This window comes from Lepidochelys olivacea (assembly GCF_965140295.1).
Source record: "Lepidochelys olivacea isolate rLepOli2 genome assembly, chromosome: 21".
NCBI classification, from domain to species: domain Eukaryota; kingdom Metazoa; phylum Chordata; order Testudines; family Cheloniidae; genus Lepidochelys; species Lepidochelys olivacea.
The window spans coordinates 438989-460893 of NC_140431.1; the positions used below are offsets into that span (position 1 = coordinate 438989).

The following is a 21905-nucleotide window of genomic DNA, read 5'->3' on the forward strand; positions in this document are numbered from 1 at the left end:
AATCTAGAAGGCACCAAGGGTCAAGGAACAGATCTAAAATAAATAATCACAATCAATCAGGTATTGAGCCTGGAGATGACAAAGCAGCAGATCACCACACCTTAGATCACCATCCAAGAGGCCCGGGCGCATCCCCCTGGCAATGCCTAACTCCTCCCTGCACACCAGTTATTTTTATCCTTTTTGCCTCCCTTCACTTCCATCAGTGCCCTCCAATGTTGTAGTTGCTTTGTCCTAGCAGGGTGATACAACAGTAAATTTGCTAGGATTCCTTTAGATTAAAAAATTCTACAGACCAACTTGCAGATCTGTTGTGAAATACAATTTTATTTATGACTCAGTTATAGATAGCCACTAGCTAACTGTGGGGCAGAAGGTACATTTCTAGCTCATTCAGTAATAAGCTCACACATTATAGGGCTTCTGTGGTTTAGTGCAATAGTCTGTCCTGACTGTCTCATGAATGCAGTCACTGTAATCAGTGTTACATTTACCACACTTGCAGTTCGTCGCCACTGGGTAAGAGTAATAGGGGACAGTGTGTCGTGGGCAGCCAGGGAGTACCACTGTTCTGTACACCATGTCTTTATATGTGCACACATTCTGGGACAGGGCACTTTTGAGGACTAGCTTCTTACCATTGATGTCCTACAAAAAAAAAAAGAGAGATGTTATTCTGTTTTACTGAAGGACACACAAGTGACCCAGAGACTCAAGACCACCCGGAGTCATTCTGATTGTGTTCAGAAGGCAGGCATCTTTCCCTGCAGACTGTAATGGCTGCATTTCTAGTGTAGTTCTACTGAGATCTCTCACTGAAAATCTGCATGTGAATAGTCTCCACATCTCTATAAAGACTTCCACATTATGCTGCACCTGCTGCCTGGCTGAGGTAAATCCACACGTAACACCAGAGCTCCGTGACCTGCACTGGCTGCCTATTGGTTTAAGGGTGGAATTTTAGGTGCTGGCTCTAAGGGTAGCACGGGACCTGCCTATGTGTGAGAGACACCTCTCTCCCCACACCGTACTGCCATCACTGTGATCAGTGCATTGACTTACGAGCTGCACACATGATGAGGCAGAAGTTACTGAAACAATTCACTTAGTAATCTAAGAAAAATTCTGTCCCTCATTAAATGGGAGAAGAACCTCTTTTCCATCCTAACCCCCAAATTCATAGGAGAAAAAGCCATTGCAATGTGAGCGGCAGCTGCCAATCTTCTACTACAAGATTTTTGCTATAGGCACCAGATCCATCAGATGGCTTCTCCCACCTCCCTGCATCACCTCTGTGTCTGAATGATTTGCCAAATGTGGCAAGTGTGTGATTTTCTATCTATTGTAAATAATGTAAGAAATTAATAGTTTGTCCCGCTGATTTTCTAGAGGAATTAATGAGTGAGCTCAGATGTTCATACCACTGCAGTGGGCACAACAGAAGCACCCGCCTAGAACAGAATAGTGCCTGGTACCCGTGTCATGCAGAATCCAGCACAGATGGTTGTGTTGATGGCCAGGCAGTAGGCACATTCTCTCTTCTCCACGTGGATGATATACTCAATGGGAGCACAAAAAGACATTGCTTGCCCAAAAGTCAGGCCAAAGAGAAGGGACATCAGAAAGATGGGACTCATGCTAGATGAAAAGACAAAATATCAAAGGAGAAAGCGTTAGATGTGGCCTTCTGCCATGTTCTGAAAAGCAGTCACTGGGGAACCAGTTATATTATTCCCAAAAGTGAAAGACAACGAAATTATATCTAACAAGAACCTGACAAAGTTCCACTACCCTCAGTCCTTTATCTGAAATAGTACTGACTGCTGCCAGAGGCAGGGTGCCAAAACGTGGAACAATGAGACAAATCTCATGTTCACTTCCTCCTATTAAATCCCATTACACGGAACTTTCTGTTAATGAGTCCTAAAATGCTGACACAATAAAATAGCAGGAAGTATCCCCAACCCTCCCTACTAAAGGATTTAAGAAATGTGACAAACGAAAGAAACAATGAGCGCTAGAGTTCAAACCCAAAACCATTCCATTGGCTTTAAAGAAAGCAAGTCATATAAAACGGTGAAAAAATGAAAAGAAATGGCTGTGTAGACAGACTACATAATCACACTTCTGACGCTCCAACTGGCTGTTTTAATTAGAGGCCCATTGACTGGAGCTGGTGAGATATGCACACTGCCAGTAATTTAAGTAACATTCTAGTAAATGACAACAAATGACAGAACATCAGTAAAGAGTTCAAATCAACCAACCATCTACCAGCTCTGCTGACCTTTCGCATACATGCTGAGGGATCCCTAGAATGAAGTTCTGATTAGCTCCAGGGTCTGCTCAACAGCCTCCAAAGTACAAAGTTAAACTGACAGTGTCTACAAATTTATGGACATCATCCTCTGAACTCTCTCAGCCTCTAGTTTCCCCAGCCAAAGCCATTATGTTGTCCAGTTTACAACACCCAGTAGCTGCAACAATGCTGAACCTGCAAAGACCAACCTGTTGGCAGCTGAATCTTTCCTCAATACAGTAGCCTGTGTCTGCATTGTGGAGTTGGAGAGGCTGTGACCCAGCACAAGCTCTCACTGTGCTTTATACTCTCCAAGCTAATACCAGGCTGAGCATACTGTTTATATAATTGCATCTGAATTGCTGCTTTCTTATCTCAAACCTATCTATTGAAAATTCATACTGAACTATAAGGCAAATGTAATTGGAACAAATGTTCCATTTATATCCTCACATGGAAACTGGGACTGGAAATCTAATTACTTTAACACTCATTTTCCTCTCAGCCTTTTAAACCAAGTGTTGCTTTAAAAAAGCTTTTATTGATGAGTTTAGTGACTACACAGGACAGTAACATCATGACAAAAAGGCTACCATGGACATATAGCCAACCTGGGTGCTTAGAACTGAGAGCTGCTATAGGAATTACAGATGATTATTTTCCCCTAATTGTTTATTTTGGGGAAGGACTTAACTCTGGTTCCCACTGGATGCAATGATATAACAAAGAGGCAGTAGCATGCACAGAAAGGGCTAGATTCACAAAGGAACTTAGATGTGGAGATGCTGAGTGGCACCATGCCTATAACTTTCAGGTGCCTAGAAAATCACTGGGATTAATGAAGTCAAAGTCAGGCACTGGGGCTCCCTGTACAATGAATGTGGAGAGACAGGCATCCCAGAATGGGATTCGCAAAAGCCAGCATGCTAGGCAGTTCCCCATCTCAACTAGCCAATGGGAGATTCCAAGAAGAGGGGGGTGTCCTAAGCTCTCCTCCACTCAGGAAGTTCAGCACCTTGCTTTGCTTGGGATTTTCAGTTGCAAACTCTCTCTTGTGGTTAGGTGACTACACCATTTTTGCAAGTAGATGCTCCCTCATAACTTTTAGCAAGTGGTTAGGGTATTATACCTGGGATGTGGAAGACTTCCAGCTCAAGACCCATCTCCACCTGAGGTGACAAAGGATCTGCCATCTGTCAGATGAGTGCCGCACTCACTGGGCTATATATGGGACATTCTGATATGTGGTTCCCTCAGTCTGTCCTGTTGAAGCTGTTCCACTGTAAATAAATAATGACTCACTCAACCAGAGCAAGAAAGATCTCAAGCATGAGAATGACTCTCTATCCTGATGGTTAGAGCACTACTTGGGAGACTCAGGATCCAGTCTCCCTGCTCCAACTACTTTTTAAAATTATTTCTTTACAATGGAACAGCTTCAACAGCAGAGACTGATGGAGACCCACATCAGAATATCCCCTTGCTCAGTGTGTAGGCACTCACCTGAAATGTAGTACAACCCTGTTCAAATCTCTTCTCTCTCTCCAGTAGAGGGGGGACTTGAATGCGGGGGGGAGGGACGATGTATCTCACAACATCCCAGTTGAGTACTCTAACCAGCGAGCTGAACGTTATGAGGGAGGTCCTCTCTGCCACCCGGCCATTTTGCATCCCCTATAGAGATCCAATTTAGTAGATGAGCTATGACCACACTTGGTGGATCAATCCCCACAGGCAACTTTGGCAGAGGAATGCCTAAATTCCCCCAGCTCATGCATCGTTCTGGGGCTTAGGTATCCAGAGGTCTGGGGTAGGGCTGCAGTGCACATGCAGAAATGTAGGCACATAGAGAATGCTTACTGCAAAAATTTAGGTGCCAAGCAAGTTGTGACACCTACTGGCTTCAGTGGCAGATTATGGGGTTGTGAATCCCAGTGGGGCTTCATTCTGGAATACAGGTGCCTAAAATGGCAGTTAGAGGCCTAAGTCCTTTTGTGAATCTAGTCCAAAATGAATAAGATTCAAACTGTAGCTAATCTGAAAAAATTCCCTCAGTCACTCCACCATTTCACATGGGAACAGGAGTTTTCATCTACCCACACAAGCAGATATAGAAATGATTTGGGCATTGAACCTATTTTGCAAAAGACTGATAGCAACAATTGACTCAAAATTAGTCATATCCAATGGGAGTCAAGTCTCTAGAAACAGCTATATGCAGCATGGCTAGAAGCACCATATTCAATATCTATGTCTGGAGAATGTCTAGAAATGGGAGTGCTCAGGTCCCAGTGGAGAGTGGACAGATACTGGGGAAGCACTCTGGGTGGCTAAGGGGGTTGCGTGGCTGCATGTGAGTTGGCCTCAATGAAACGTGTGCATTCTCATTTATAGTAGGGCTGTTGCCCTCTCCTGCTTCATCAGGAGCCAACTTGCCGTCCCATCTCATTTATTTTGTCCTTTGAGCTTTTCTGGTTCTTACTCCACTGTTAGCATCCCAGACACATCCTCAGTAACCACTAGCTGCTGTTAAGTTTTCATGAATCTGATCTAGAACAGCCCCGTTCTCCATTTACATGGACATGAGAAATACAATACTATTAAGATTAACTTGACTTTGGTGAGCACACAGTGATTTGGGCAGGAGGAATCCAGTTAGCCCAGACTAGTGCCAAGCTACTCCACTCGCTGGCACATTAGGTTGCGTCACTGCCATGACTTCAGACTGCAGTACGTGTCTCTTTGTTCTGGGTAGTCCTTCAGTGATACCATAATGTCAGAAAAAACACATTTTACTCCTCCCACCTCATTTCTCAGGGTCTCTAATAATGGGTTTCTTTATATAACCTGCCAGGAATTAGGTATGACTCTTTCTGGCTTAAGGGTATGAGTGTAGTATTAATTGTACTCTCGGTAACATCTGTCTATGCTGCCTCAGCAGTAAAATTATAATACTGATATTTTGCTACTATTACTATTTAACTCTTTCTTGTCCTGATATAATTAAAATGTAACTAGATATACTGTTTGTATGTGTACATATATTTTATACAGGTGAGTGTATGTGCATAAAACTAGTCTCAGGGAATAAGTTCCTGCCTGAGAAAATCTAATATTTACAAGCATGCACAAGGAGACTGGAGTTTCTGTTGAGATCCAGAAAGGATAGAAAAGGTCAATGCAAGAGAAAACATACTTCCTCCAAAATGTGGTAAAGGGGAGATAAAATCCAGTGAGATGCAAAAACTGCATAGACACCTGTCCTATCCAGAGTCCCTCTTCCAGTCCTGCATAAGTCAAAGCACTGGCATCTGACACGTCACCTTCCCAGAATACCTGCAAAGGGTGCAGTTGGGGAACAACTAGTGCCTTTCACCCACAGATCTCAAAGTCCTTTACCTATAGGACCCCAGGCTGTTGGGGTTGTGCTTGTATCTGTTGGTCCTGACATGAGGAACCCAGTGGATAAGGAATTAATGTGCTCTCACCATATTACATGCTGTTTATATTTAGCATGAGCAAACAGAGGACACACCCAACCAGAAAGGTATACACTAAGTACTTCAAAAGGGGTAATTTTCCAAAGCTGAAGAATATTATGAGTGAAACTTACTGGGAGAAAACCTTTAGACACAAAAATATGAATGAAGATTGGTAGTTGCTTAAGAAGAGTTCATTATGTGTCCAAAAGAGCCACAATTCTACAGTCACCAAAGAGGAAAACTTGGGTTAAAAGCCCATCCTGGTTTAGAGGGGAAATAAAGACATCAATTAAAAATATATAAACAAATGGAAAAAAGGGAAATCAAGTAGCAATCAATTTAAATTGGAAGTAATAAAGTGCAGAAAATAGATAAAGGAAACTAATGAAATCAGGGAAAAATCCCTTGCTGACAGGGCCAAGGACAACACGGAGGAGTTTTTTTAGTATGGAACAAAAGAAATCCTAACAATGGCGTAGACCCATTCCTAGATGGAGACAGTACATTTGTTAATAGCAATGCAGAAAAGACAGAAGTAGTCAATAAATATTTCTGTTCTGTATTTGGAAAGAAGGATGATGTACTGGTATCATATATGGAGGATTGAGTACTTTCCAGTCCATTAGTAACTGAGGAGATAGTTAAACAGCATGTATTAGGGATAAATATTTTTAAATCAGCAGGCCTCGATAACTTGTACCCAAGAGTCCCAAAAGTGTTGGCTGAGAAGATCTCTGGCCCGCTAAAGTTAAATTTTTAAATAAATCTTGGAATACTGGGGAAATTCCAAAAAACTGGAAGAATGCTAATATTGTAGCAGTACTATAAAGGTCAAACAAGAGGATCCAGGTAAGCAGTAACCTGGCTGGCTTCACAGCAATCCTGGGAAAAATAATGGAAAAGCTGATTCAAGATTTGATCAATAAAGAATTAAAGGATGGGAACCAAGTTAATCACAGTCTATATGATTTTAGGGAAAATAGATCAAATCAGGTTTGTTTGACCTCATTTTTTTATGAGATTATGCATTTGGTCGATAAAGGTACAGTAGAATCTCAGAGTTACAAACACCTCAGGAATACAGGCTGTTCATAACTCTGAACAAAACATTATGGTTGTTCTTTCAAATTTGCAACTGAACATGAACTAAATATAGCTTTCATACTCTACTCTCAAGAAAAAAATGCTGCTTTTAACCATCTTAATTTAAATGAAACAAGCACAGAAACAGTTTCCTTACCTTGTCAAATCTTTTTTTTTAAAACTTCCCCTTTATTTTTGTAATAGTTTACATTTAACACAGTACTGCTCAACACAGTATTTGCTTTCTTTCTTTTCTTTTCTTTTCTTTTTTTTGGGTCTCTGCTGCTGCCTGATTGCATACTTCTGGTTCCAAATGGTTGACCAGTCAGTTTGTAACTCTGAGGTTGTCATAAACATACAGCTAAGGGTAGCATAAAATCCCTTCTACAGTCTGATTAACTAATTAGCACTATACAGTATCAGTAAAGCAAATGTTAACTGAATTAAGAACTAATTGAACAACCCCAAATAGTAGTAGTTGTAGGCCTTTCAGGAACTCTTGGTGTACCTAAAAGTGTGAACCAAAGTAAGTCTTGCGAGAATAGTAACACTAGGTATTAGCTAGCAATGTAAACACATTTTTGAGAGGATGATACAGGAACACACATACCTTTCAAGTAACTACATAAACACATTCTTAAAGAGAATGGTGCAGGAATACACAGACCCCACATAAAATAAGGAAGTAATGACAGAATAATGGATGAGGATGTTTTGTTTGAACTATAAAGGTACAAGTGCAAGGATAGTAACTAATAACATCTGTAATGTAATACATAACTTGTTTGTATCATTGTATAAAAGGAGAAGTCACAGGAGGGGCAGTTTTGCATTGTCCTAGGGGACAATATTACATTGATTAAGCAGCTACCTTGTCACTCGCATCCATTCATTAGTGAACCTGCAGCTTGGTACGTGGGGCTCTGATACTGTGCCTTGTTGACAATAAACCTTTGCTGAGCCTTCGCCACTGAACCGAGCCTACAGTCCTCCTTTAGGAGTAACCTGAGGTGTGCTGAATCAATAATCTATGCAGGTGCAGAATGCACAGATTCTCCAAGCATTAGCAACACTAACAGTAGTCGTCAGTTGGGTATCGCCATCAAATGGAGGGTGTTTCTAGAGAGGTTCCAAATGGATTTGTCTAAGCCTACTGCTTTCTACAGTTTCATCAATGATCTGGAAGTAAAAGTAAAAAGAACCATTACTGATAAAATTTGCAGATAACACAAAAATTGGTGGAATGGCAAATAATGATGAAGACAGGGCAGTCACACAGAGTGATCTGGATCACTTGGAAAGTTGGTCCCTTTCAAACAAAATGTGTTTTAATATAGCCAGATGCAAAGTCAGAAATCTAGGAACAAATGTCTCCTACAGAATGGAGGACTGTTCCTGGAAAGCAGTGACTCTGAAAAGGAGACACAGTGGACAAACAATGCAACCTAAGTTCTCAGTTTGACACTATGGAAAAAAAAATCTAATGCAACCCTTGGATGTAGAAACAGGGAGCAGTGAGTAGGAGTATGGAGGTGATTTGATGGCTCAAAGCTAAAACCAGAACCATTCAAATTAAAAATAAGGCATACATTTTTAATTGGGAGAATGATTAACCATTGGAACAAACTACCAAGGAAAGTGGTGGATTCTTCGTCTCTTGATGTCTTTGTAACAAGAATGGATGTCAAACACGTTATTGGTCTCCATACAGGGATAATTTGGTGAAATTCTTTGCCCTGTGTTATACAGACAGACTAGATAATCTAATGGCCTTTTGGGCTTGAACTCCATGAATAAATTCAGTGCTACAGGGAGCCATTGCACAGAATCTGGCATGGTGTATGAAGGCAGTGGAGCATAATTCATCACTATGCCTGGTGGTATTTCTGTGGTACATTTGTTCATTGCAACTCAATGTCCTGACTAGTGACTTTTTCAACCTTGCCACCATTGGGCTCAATTCTCTGCCTGTACCACTGAGGTACCCGAGGCCTCATCAGACAGGATATAAGTCTGCTGTTTTCTCCAGTGACTTACATAAGCCATTAAACTGATGGTGTGCAGCCTTCCCTTGTGCACTGGACTGTGTAGTTTCCTTTCACCCTGGGCCTCTGTCTAAACTTGGGGATCCTCTCACTGTAGCTAGGTCCCTGTCTGACTGCCTCGCTGATTCCTGCCACTATGGTCTAAGAGCATTTCCTTAAGTTCACAAGGCTGCTTTTGCAAGTGTCTCCCTGAATAGTCCAGTAGAATCCAGAGTTCACTCTTAAGACTCCTATTGATCCATTTCTCCTCCTGACCCACTGTTGACCTGGTGCCTGCTCAGTTATACAGATTCTCAATGTGCCACTGCAGCCCTCGAGCTCTCAGCTGCATTCAGTGACAGTCAGTCACACAGTGAATTATTTATCTCTAGCCTTTCTGCTAACCAAAACAATTAGTTCTCTGACATCAGTAATCTACATTTTCATGAAGTGAAAGCCGTCTGTGCTGCTGCTACACAAGAAATGTTATGGGTGATCATAATGGAAGGAACCAAATAAGGGGTAAAAATATGTGGTTTGGTATGCAGGATTGTCAGAAAGATTCTGGTAGGCCAGAGACATTCTATACATACACTGGCATTCACTGAATCATTTGACAAGGATCTACAACAGAGAACAATGCCTAATGTCAAGATAGAGTCAGGAAAGAGAATATCAATAACAAGAGGAAAGCAATGACGGAAAACTTTGTAGGTGTTATGAGTGGGCTAGCCCATACATTTGTGTGAGTAAATCTGTTCTTACTACTACATGTAAGATTCTGGGTTTTGGAATTTAAAAAATCTCCATGTTTGCAGATAATACTGGAATTGGAGACAAAGCCAACATTTAGGAACAAGGCAGCTAGATCCCAAAGTATTGGGATAGTTTAGGTGATTGAGCGGAAGAAAAATGTTAGGAACAGGACCACAGTTATGGTGCAGGAATCATTGCCAGTATCATCCCAAAGCAGTGCTCCAGTGACAAAGGGAAATAAGATCCTAGCAAAGAGATAGACACATTAGCTTTCATATTTAAAATGTTTGTGGCTGATGAATTTTCAAAGTCCATTTGTCCATCGCAGGCTCTCAGAGTAATCTCTTCTAATGTTTCCTTCTAGCTCTAATCTTTTGTAATCAACGATTCACAGACCACAGTTCTGGTCCTCTGCTTCCAGGATTAGCTGCAGTATTTCCTTACCAACCAAGGATTTCAAAACTAATACTCTCTCTTCGTTGCATAGCATATGATAACGATCTCCATTTAGATATTGAAAATACAACATAGTCCGCTTAATTATTGTTGTTTATACAGAACAGAGCACTGTGTGCAGCCAGAATGACTGGAACTGAGGTTTTAGCCTTGTCTACCCAACTTTTCATCACTGATCACAACTGTAATTTTAGTATGTATTTAGATCTGCTATCAATAAATCATTCTTGCTGCACATGAATCTGTCCTAAGAGAAGGCTGAGTCTGTGAAGTTCTATTGCTCTTATGCACTAATCTCAAGGTACTTGCAGTTTGACTCCCTCTCTTCATAAAAGCCATTGAACTTCAGTGGAATGTGTCCTATCTTTGAATATTTTGTGTGCACATGTTTGGGGAGGAGAGGACACTACACCCCTTTCTGAAGGGCAAGCTGGAAGTACCAATGAATGTTCATCTCTCTTTCAGAACTAGAAATCAGAGGCAGATACAGGTATTGAAGGCCAGGATTGCCCCTTACCCTTCTATCTGCTGTCTTGCCTTCAGATACAACTGGGAATCTTGCAAAGAATGACTGCAGAATTTATCCCTGAAGCCTCCGTCTAGTAGTCTGTGCTTCCTCTCTTTATATTAACCACCTAACTCATTCTAAAGTTGGGACTCATCTGTAATTGGGCCTGGCCCATGCTTCAGTTGCAACAACATGGATTAATTAGCCTGGCAGACCCACATTAACCATTTCATTAACTGTGGGGGGCATACCCCATCACAATATGAAAAAAAGAGCAAAATTCCCCTAAGAAAGGTTTCTTGACTCCTAAGATTAACAATTCTACAATAAAGAAATGTTGTAATCTGTGATGTCCCTGAGTGATACTTTCATTAATTTCCAACTCCCTGTCTAGTCAGTATCTCATACTTACACTACTCAGCCTTATTATTTATGCTGATTCCTTACAATGAGAATATAATTATATCTATTAAAAACGGGCAATTACATGTTTCAATGGATTAGAAACACAAGAATTCCTAGACTGGATCAGACTGGGGTCCATGTAGTCCAGTCCCATCTCTGCCAGTGACCAACACCAAATGTTACAGAGAAATGTGCAAGAACTCATGGTTTGTGTGTATAAAAAGATCTTCTGTACTTTCCACAGTATGCATCCGATGAAGTGAGCTGTAGCTCACGAAAGCTTATGCTCAAATAAATTGGTTAGTCTCTAAGGTGCCACAAGTACTCCTTTTCTTTTTGCGAATACAGACTAACACGGCTGTTACTCTGAAACCTGTTACTTAGTGGGTAATTAGGGAGAAATCTGCCCATAGGTGAAGCTTCTTCCTAATCCACGTTAGTAAATCAAAAGGAAGTATATCTAATGCAGAAGTCAAGCTGTGGAACTCTTTGCCAGAGGATGTTGTGAAGGCCAAGAATATAACAGGGTTCAAAAAAGAACTAGATAAATTCATGGGACGCTAGGTCCATAAATGGCCTTTAGCCACAATGGGCGAGGATGCAAAACCATGCTCTGAAGTGTCCCTAGCCTCTGTTTGCCAGAAGCTGGGAATGTGCAACACAGGATGGATCACTTGATGATTACCTGTTCTGCTCATTCCCTTTGAGGGACCTGGCATTGGCCACTGTCAGAAGACAGGATGCTGGGCCAGATGGACTATTGGTCTGACCCAGTATGGTTGTTCTTAACCCATGTAATGCAACTGTGGATGTATTCTGTATCCATATAAATGTTTAATCCCTTTTTATCCTGCTAAGATCTTGGTTTCAATGACATCTTGTGGCATTAAGTTCTACAAATTATTTGTACAATGTGTAAACAAATTTCTCTTTAATTTTGTTGCCTTTTAACAAACTAAAAAACAAGCTGTTGAACAATGGAAAGTGGGTGTCTTAGAGCTTTGGAAGCACTCTATGCCTTTCCCTCTGTGACAATTTAGGCATGCTCCATTTTTAGGTTACCTATGCCCCATGAACTATTCTGAACTGAAATGCAAATACTAACATTTATTTGAAAAACTTTGTCTACAAAATAATATAATGGTAGGAAATTTACATTACTGTCTCTGTAAAATAAAAACACCAACTTTTATTCAAATTGGGTTTTATTATAAAATAAGTAACTTTCCAAACTTGTCTTCAACCTGCTTTGCTGAATGTAGTTGTTAACAAACATAGCAAAATATGTTTTGCTTTGGCCATTCTGGATTTCATGTGTTTGTTTCAACTGGACTGCTGTTCACAAGTTGTTTTAATTACAATCTGTTATGTGAGTTTTCAAGGGACATTGTGAGAGTCAAAATTTGCCCGTCATTTTGTAGCATGTCGGCCCTTTATTTATCCAAATCTATCCAGATAAGATTTTTTGCCACTGCTTTTCAGGTGCCACAGTTTGACCTAAACTACCTGGGAAAACAAAAGGTCCTCTTTTCCACTTGTACTGTGAATGCAAAATGGCACGTTAATGATTTACCTACCTGTGAGTGTTGCCAAAACAATTATTACGTTCAGTCAGTTAATAGGCTTGAGGAGATTTAGTACTTTATTCTAGCACAGGTAAGGGATGTTCTCGTAAATCAGGAAGGGGATTCTACTGGTAAGTTCATTTTTCCTTTTCTTTTGCATCCAAGATATTAATAGTGCTACTGTGAGAGAGTGAGCCAAGAGCAGTGGCCTTTTTGCAGGAAAGTTTTTCAGAATGAAAAGGGCTGATTTAGTTCCCGAATCCAAGGTAGATATATGGATGAAACCTGCCCCCAAAAAGACTTCATGCTCTGTGATAAACTTGTGTTTCTCCCAGAGAGCTAGCATATGAGATGGATAAAGAGAAGAAAACAGGCCTTGAAAACAGGACAATCACTCTGGGGAAAAACCTACCACCACTGACACTGTCCTAAACCCAGAGTAGTTCCTTTGGCTTCAGGATCAGAGATCAGCAGAACTTAGCCCAATAAGAGAACATGCAGTCAAATCTGCTTTTTACTTCCAGCCTACAAGCACCAGCTCACCTAACGATTCCGAGATTGATTTTCTTTTATATTAAATATAATTTATTCCCATCTTAAAGCCCCTTCATGCTATCAATGGTGTAAAGTGATCTTAATGTAAATGAGAATCAGGATTTTCATCTCTGCATCTTCTTCAGAGGAACATAGGAGTGAAAGATGGAAAAGACATTGCAGATCATCAAATTCACATCCTTCCCCAATTCTGAATTTTTACTGTTTATCTCCAAGAAACGCAAATTCAAAGACACAGGCGATTAGAGACAAAGAGAAAGCTGAGAAATCTGCTTCAGCTGAAGAAATGGGCAGTCAAGAGTTGGGTAGAATACTGACACTCACAGGAAGGAAAGAGCCCCTGGAGTATAGGGATAATGGAGCTTCACTTTTCCTGGGTCTTGTTTTATTACTTTCATTTAATTCCTGTACCTTAATTTTTATTTTTTTTTAGTCCTTTTGTATTCAGAAGTTGCATTGAGTATTATCTTTGTTCTGGGTTTAATTTGTCCTTTACTGTAACTATAGCTTTCAGAGTAGCAGCCGTGTTAGTCTGTATTCACAAAAAGAAAAGGAGTACTTGTGGCACCTTAGAGACTAACCAATTTATTTGAGTATAAGCTTTCATGAGCTACAGCTCAATGCATCCAATGAAGTGAGCTGTAGCTCACAAAAGCTTATGCTCAAATAAATTTGTTAGTCTCTAAGGTGCCACAAGTACTCCTTTGTAACGATAGTGCATGTCTGACAGGTTTTCTAAAACTCACTATTTCTGATCAGAGAATGGTATTGCTATTAGCAAGAAGATTTAAACACCTACACCACTTCTGAGGGAAAACATTTGAAGTGATTGCTACATATATTCTTTACAAGAGTCTAAAATTGTCTCTAGGTCTGCAAAAGCTGCTTTTTAAAACTATTGTGAAATTAAGTTATTGGTAACTGCTAGCATGACACACACACCTACCTGTAATGTGACCTTGCTAGATTCATGAACAGGTGAACCCAACCCTAGTGCATTTATCTCTGACTAATCGCAAAACTCCACTGCAACTCCACTGGTTACCATAGAGACATCTCAGTGTTTCACCCTGCCCTCAACGGAGTGTATTCCAGAATCTGAATAAACAGGAACATGCTACGATAGTGTATCTGTTACTCGGAACTACCTGCAGATACAAGTGCCACGTGTTTCATAGGTTAGGTGAGTTCTGAAAGTATTATTTTGATAAAATTTGTTCTGATTTGATATTTCCATATGGCATTTAAAAATTCCACTTATTTTGAGTACTAAAGCACAGAATACAAAGTGTGTGGAATGTAACTGCGTCATTAATGTCAGCTCACAGCTACAACTCACCCGGAAATACTTGGACACACTTGGTTTGCACTGTAGTTTTAAGTTCCGAAAGTGTTTGATATTTCACTTGGAGTCTGTAAATTTGGGGTTTCTTTGCAGTTATCAAGACAACTTGTTGGTTTGACTTACAATGTGTAGTGTTGTGTCAGGTACTGTATCAACTCTACTTTATTCTACTGTTTGACAAAACCAAAACAAACAACTGATATCTAAATCCCAAAATACTGGCATTCTGGGCTAAAGCAATAAAAACAAGCTAATAATTTTGAAATAATAGGTAATATTCCAATTTTCCATGCTTAAAAAAAGGCTTATAGGTGATAATAGAAACTACAGTGATTGACATTTCAATATTTTAACAGGAACTCATGGTAAACACAGAAACTAGCTGAGTACTGCAAACAATTTTCCATTAATATTCATTCATACTTGTAACAAAATTGGCTTCAGCTGTGTTTGCCTTCAAACCTCCCTCCCTCCACCCCCCCAGCTTGTTTTCTGCAAATCTAGAAAATAAGTTCACCGGTAACAGTGAATATTACTGACAAGAACATTTGCAGAAACCGTAAATTTTGAGTGAATATTGCAGAATATTTGCTTTAACTTCACACCTTAATTCATTTTAACTTTGCTACCTTAATTCATATTTACTTTCCTGAGTGTCCCTGTGTAGATAAGCAAGCCCTCAAATCCCAAGTAATAAAGCCCAGCTAATGTCACAGCCATCACCCAAACCTCCTGCAGGAACTAGCCCACAGGTACTAAGCTAATCTATTTTGCTTATCTTCATGGCTTTATTTGTTTGTATATTTGCATAGAGAAGGGTAAATCTTCAGCTGAGCAGAAAGAGTGAGAAGCCATAATGGATGGAACACAACTTGCGTGTGTCAAGCTCCTTTTGATTTATCATATAGTAGTGAAGTTTTCTGTTCAGGCTGCAGATCAACCTCCCACTGTGAACGAAGACATGCAAACAGAAGCAACATCCAATGAATCTGGAAATACAACCATATCTAGAAGCATTGTAATGTCCACCATTTCAGATAAAGAAGCAGTTAATACAACCACAGTGCAGAATATAAATGCCAGTTGGAATACAATTACTGTGCCAGCAAAGATAACTAGTTCATTGGCTTTAACAACTTTGTCACATTTTGTACGAAGCACTCTACATCCCCCCAACACAGACAATAGCAGCCCTTCAGATATTACTATTAGATTCAACACTGTTGTGACATCACCTACAGTTTCAACCTTTAATCAAGCAACTGATAAAGATTCTAATCCCAGAATGTCCTCAGTCACATTGAAACCAACAGCTCAGTCTTCTACAGCCACACAGCTACATACTAGCAAAGCTTTGGATTCAGTTCCTATAACACAGGCTTCAGGTAAGTGTCATTAGATTCTATGGCAGCATTTCCTAACCTGCGGTGTCAGACTAGTTCACTGTGTGCACCCAGCTGTTGGAAAGAAGCAACGGCATCAGGCATTGGGGTTCATCATGTACACACAACAAATGTGTCAACAAGTATCAGGTATTGGCTGCTTTCAGGGCACCAACATTGTCGTCCCGTTCCCCCGCCCCCAGCTTACGTGTTCAGGGCCCCAGGCCCTGGGAACAGACCATCAGCTAAAGTTTCTCTTCTCTGTTCCCATGAACTCAGTTCAGCTGCAAGAGCCATCATTGGATGCCCAAAAGTGTGTAACTTCTGTTGAGTGGAGGACTTGAGGAGAAGGAGTCTTTCTAGGAGGGGAAGGAAAAAAAATTTTAATGGAAAACCAAAGATTTGAAAATTACACAGAAAAGAAAAAATTCAAGATGAGAAGGTGGAAAGCAGAGACAGGAAAGGACAGAAACAAAGAGACATGCAGAGCCAAGTTGTCAAAGAGTATGAGAAAGAGGGCCACCCATGCCTTCTGAAAAGTAGGCACAGGTTGATGGAACAGGTATTGGGGATCTATGCTAGCAACATAACAAAGACAAATCATCACGTAAGCCAACATTTTAAAGTGTGGTGGCTTAACGTTAGATAACTATATCCTTTTTTAGGCCCTTACATCAAAATGACCTGATTTTCAGATGGCTCACGACCCACAATTCCTATTGCCTTCAGCGCAAGCTGCAGGTCCTCAACTCCTGTGAAAATCAGGTCATTTTAATTTAGGCACCTAAGTATGGATTTAGTTGACTAACTTTATGTACCCTGATTTTATAAATTTTGACCATATGCTATATCTTTGATCTGCTGTCATATATTTACAGTAAACCTGGGAGGGTCAAACCCAAACTAAAACATTTACTTTGAAAATTCACCACAATAATAATAAAATAACCAGACTTTACTACAAGACTCATTTGAATAAACACAGCATCTTGGGTGTGTTGCTGTTAGGTTGCCCCATGGCAGCTTGGAGGTTAAGGCAGTTCAAATCTATTTTAGGGAGGTTTTTTAACAGAGAGGTTAGAATTTGAATCTGTCTCTTTAATACTTAGCACATTAAAACCTTCTGTATTGCCATACTGAAACCTAAAGATTGAGATTTGTTGTTTTTGTAGCTGTGAAATAAGAACAACTTTCTAAATGATTTTATTGAAACAGGAGGAATTCATCTAAGGAATTCAGAGGCCATTCTGATAATTATTTTCAGCAGCATCCTCACATTTGCTGTTCTAGCAATTGTCATATGCAATCTTGATAAGTACAGGAAGAGAAGAGCTCAGTATTCCCATCACCCACTATATGACACCTCTTCTGAAACAGGTTGGCATATTTTTAATAAGATGTATCATATAAACAAACGTGCATTCTATATGTGCACATTACAAATTGTTTATTCAAGGCAACCACTCCCCCCAGTAATGAAAGGCAGCAACCCCTGAGGAAGAAGGTGGTAACTTTCTAACACTGTAAAACAGTGGTTCTCAACCTATTTACCACTGTGAGCACATATGCAGCTCTCTACGTGTTATGTGGACTTCATCCACACAATATACATACTATCTGTGTGGCCCTGAGGGTGTCACACAGGCCGCAGCTATGTGCTGATTGGGCTGCAAGCAGCCCATAGGCCACGGATTGAGAACCACTGGTGTAAAGTAATGCTACACAATGGTCTAAGTGCCAGATCTTCAGTGGTTGTAAAGCAGTATCGTTCCAAATATTTCAGTGGAAATACATCAATTTACACCTGCCGAAGATGTGACTTTTGGGCAGAAACTGAGAACTTACCATCTTTTCCAATTACAAGTGGGGGGAGGGATACCTCAGTGGTTTGAGCATTGGCCTGCTAAACCCAGGGTTGTGAGTTCAATCCTTGAGGGGGCCATTTAGGGATCTGGGGCAAAAATTGGGGATTGGCCCTGCTTTGAGCAGGGGGTTGGACTAGATGACCTCCTGAGGTCCCTTCCAAACCTGATATTCTATGATTCTATGAACTGTTGTCAACAATTAGGCAGGCAGGTTTTGAAACTGGAATTTGACCGAGAGTGTATATTATTATACTTAAAATTTATTTATGTGTTTGTTTTGTTTAAATGAAATTAATTATGTTAAATGAAATAGCAACAATGAAAAATCCTTAAACACGGAGGGCCAGATTTCAAAGGTATTTAGACACCTAATGTGCCTAGGGGCTTTAAAAAAACCCATCAGGCACGTATCTGCATCTTTAGATGCTGCTTAAAACAGCTAGCCAAATTCAGACTGGAACCACAATAAAAACAGGGCACTTTAGTTTTATTGCAAGATAAACTAGAGAGGTTAGCATTATACCCCCATCTGGCATTGACCTCACCTAGTTTATCTTGCAGTAAAACCAAAGTGCCCCATTTTTACTGTGTGTTTATATCAAGGTAGCTTTAGTTACCCCAAGGTAAAACAACTTTTTTAGCAGTAAAGACAAAGCCAAAGAATGCATGATACGCACACCCACCCAAAGTCAACTTTGGCACCAGTGCTTCCACAGCAGTAAACAATATTTGTCATTTATGAAAGCAAGAAAGCATATGGGTACCATGGGCCTTTTGTTACAGAATCTTGGCTTACATCCCTTGGAGCATATTTCATTTAATGGAAGGCTTAGTTTCATAACTTTAAATGAAGTGGGAACTGAAAAGACAGCCAGTGACAGTTTTGACAAAAATCTGCTTGTTAATCTTGCCACAGTGTATAATTAGAGAGAATCTTCAGAGCTGCTGATGACATTGTAACAAGCCAAAGAATCCTTTGTACTGGCACACTATCCTACAAATAAATCTGGAAATCTTCCAAGATATTTATTTGTTTAGCTTACAATAGAGACGCATTAATGAGACAGTCCCCAGAACAAACTCTTTTTATCTCTAGTCCTTGTTTTGTATCATTGTTTTGTCTTTTACTGACTATAGCAGTGGTGACAAATGCAAATGAGACAACACCAGCAACTTATTTTTGGATAATAAATTTGGTAATTCATTTTATCAGAATTTTGCACTGGTAATTAGGGTCACTTACTGAAAACAAGTAATTATTTAGTATCTGGAGGTACACTGGGGTTATCGTTTTCAAACTGTGCCTATCTCTAGTTGGTGAGATGCTTTAGAGATCAGGTTCTGAAAGGCTATATCCTCCCAAGAACTGGTTAGGTGGATTATCTTCACAAAATAAAATGTAGTATAACAAATGTATAATGTGTATGTACTTCAGGTATAAATTAGCTGAGTTAAAGGAGGTGAATCACAAATATGCCTAATAAATTGATGTCAACAGAATCACTAATATAAATTTGAATTAAAAAGCCATTGACAGAGAATCATCCAAATATTTCTTTGTATGGCTAATACATACAAGCATTGGGAAAACGACAGCTAGAAATATGCTTGTGCTGATTATACTTCTTGCAGATAATGGTAGAATAATATAATTTTCTTGAATTGAATGGGACTGGACAGATAACACGGATCTGGGATAACCAAGCATTTAGTCTAAAAACTTAAATAAAAATGCACAGGAAAATGCATCAATGCTTCAATAGTTAAATGCTTCAGTATTATAAATTATAACCTTTAAAAATATTCTATTTTCCTGACTAAATGGATACAAATAAACCCGCATTTCCATGTAATAACAGTAATATTTTTGTACTTACTATAACATCTTTCATGGACTATTGAAAGGGCAACTGGCTGGCAATTAAGGATTCAATAAAATCCTGTATTAAAATGACACATCTGGGTGGTCTCTCACTCAGGTCTTGACTGAGAAAATATTCCCTGTTAAAACATGTGAAGATTTGTCAAAGTACTTCTACATTTATCATACCCCCTCTTTTTTAATACCACTCACCCAAAACAACCTGGCATTCTTTCAGTGTTTTCTGGTACTTCTATTACTTCTTTTATTAAAGGTTATTTTATTAATATTCTGATCAGCTTAACAGTTTGTTAGAAACAGATAATTTCTACCACTTTACTACCTGAAGAATGTACAAACCAAAACACAGATTATAAAGAAGTAGATTAGCCAATTTTTCATTTGCTATTTTTCATTTGCCTCCTATGCTATCTGGATTAGTGACTGGGACAATGACGCTTTTTTATGTTTCCATTTTTACTTTAACATATACAGTCAATCCACATATACACAAAATAGTAGTTCAAGGTGAATACATCGATTTTAGGCCTTGTGATTTGCTTGAATATGCTACATTTCTCCCCAGGTTCCTTTAATAATGCTTTCAATATTTTACAGCTGACATATACACTACTCCAGACGACACACTGATGATATCAGGAGGACTATATGATGCACCAAGGATTTATAACCCCAATATGACTGTATTGGACGATGATGAGCTTCAAGCTGAATACTTACCATTTGGCTCCAGACCTGGAAAGTTCAGACTTGAAATTTTATCTGGTGAAAATGAAAAAGGACTTTCCCCAACCTTTGATAGATTTCAGCCACCACCACAACACTCATAATGTAGTAATAATGCCAGTAGTATAAAGCACTCTCTTTAATTCGTTGTAACATTTGTTTTTAAGTAGCATTTTATTACAATATTAATAATTATACTAGCTCTTAATCAATAGACCGTAATGCACTTCACAAAGGAGGCAAGTACTGTTATCCCCATTTTAATGATGGGGAAACAATCACAGAGAGGTGAAGTGACTCACCCAAGGTCACTCAGCAGGACTGTGGCAGAGCAAGAATAAGTCCCAGGTCTCCTGAGTCCCAGTCTACTGCTCCATACTCTGTGTATGCCACTCTTCCCCACAGCTTCAGTTTCATCCCCAATATACTGATTAATATAATGCTACTTGTATATGTTCGGTTATACATGCTCAGTTATACTGAAGATATAATTTATTTCTCATAGGAAGTCTCACTGCAACACTGGATTAAGCCTTTCACCTAGGCAGGCAAGCATTCACATTCCTGGTATGCAGGGATATAGCAAAAACATGAAAATGATTAGTAAAGGTTAAACATGGATTTTAAATCTTAATCTTACTGCTGCAAAATTTTGAAATGCATGGATTTATAACTGGGTCATAAAAGAGACGGGCCAACCACTATTCTTCGTTCCCTAGCAAGCTCAGTGAGTAATTAAGGTTCACATTTTAAAATGGTCTCTGAATTTAGGTACCACTGTTGTTGAACAGAACAAAAATGGCAGCACTCAAAACTTGAAATTGGCTGTTTTGAAATGAAATGGTAATTAATAGATACTTGGAGCCCTGGGTGAAATCTGGGCCCCATTAAAGTCAATGGCAAAACTAATAGGGCCAGGATTTCACATCTTATATTTAAGAGGGAGGAATTAATTTTTTGTTGCAAAGCAGCTACAGATGTATCAATAGTAATATCCATATCCATAGGTGGTTTTGACTGTCAACAAACTAAGTGATTGCAGGGGAATAGTTGATTTTGAGTCACAGCCCACATACATGGTTCTAAAAAAGTAATTAATGTATTTGGCAAAGGTTAACACAGAGAGTTTTACAGTATTTAGAGAGAATAGTTTCTGGTAAACTGCTGTTGTCTGTGTTATAAGAGGGTCTGTGCATTGCCTTCTAATATATCTGTTAAAAAATATACATACTGAAAAAAACTAGAATAGAACACAATATTCTGTGTTTGTGTCAAGTCACTACTTTCCTGTAAAAAAAGAACCTGTGTACAAATGATCCTGACTACTCAGAAGCTGCGACACCCCCTATATTCCAGTCACAATATTCTGAAGATATTTTGTACATCTTTTAAATCCCCCTCCGTTAAATGTTTATCTGCTTTAGCTATATGCACTGGAACAGTTATAATGACGTAAGCGTCATTGCTCAATAGCCAATATATCAGGACCAAAGTTTGTAGCTTAACTTCTAGACACAGAGTGAAATCATGATCCCAGTGAAGTCAATGGGAGTTTTGATTAACTGCAGACAA

At 39.5% G+C, this 21905-nt stretch overlaps 2 protein-coding genes across 5 annotated transcripts; one reads left to right on the forward strand and one right to left on the reverse strand.

Moving 5' to 3' along the window:
* Window positions 1–295: 295 nt before the first annotated feature.
* On the reverse strand, window positions 296–19691 carry TSHB (thyroid stimulating hormone subunit beta). Of its 2 annotated transcripts, XM_084611181.1 has the most exons (4): window positions 19603–19691; window positions 16069–16219; window positions 1476–1638; window positions 296–648 (listed from the first exon to the last, which is right to left on the reverse strand). In XM_084611181.1, the coding sequence occupies exons 2-4, from the start codon at window positions 16158–16160 to the stop codon at window positions 406–408; spliced, it is 498 nt and encodes a 165-aa protein (XP_084467307.1). In that variant the 5' UTR covers window positions 16161–16219; window positions 19603–19691; the 3' UTR covers window positions 296–405. The 2 variants fall into 2 exon arrangements, with proteins under 2 accessions (XP_084467307.1, XP_084467308.1); XM_084611182.1 differs by lacking the exons at window positions 16069–16219; window positions 19603–19691 and adding an exon at window positions 2509–5279.
* On the forward strand, window positions 12485–21589 carry LOC311510991 (uncharacterized protein). Of its 3 annotated transcripts, none has more exons than XM_084611179.1 (4): window positions 12485–12709; window positions 15407–15863; window positions 17076–17237; window positions 20205–21589. In XM_084611179.1, the coding sequence occupies exons 2-4, from the start codon at window positions 15440–15442 to the stop codon at window positions 20435–20437; spliced, it is 819 nt and encodes a 272-aa protein (XP_084467305.1). In that variant the 5' UTR covers window positions 12485–12709; window positions 15407–15439; the 3' UTR covers window positions 20438–21589. The 3 variants fall into 3 exon arrangements, with proteins under 3 accessions (XP_084467305.1, XP_084467304.1, XP_084467306.1); XM_084611178.1 differs by lacking the exon at window positions 12485–12709 and adding an exon at window positions 14232–14316; XM_084611180.1 differs by lacking the exons at window positions 12485–12709; window positions 17076–17237 and adding an exon at window positions 14232–14316.
* The last annotated feature ends 316 nt before the right edge of the window (window positions 21590–21905 follow it).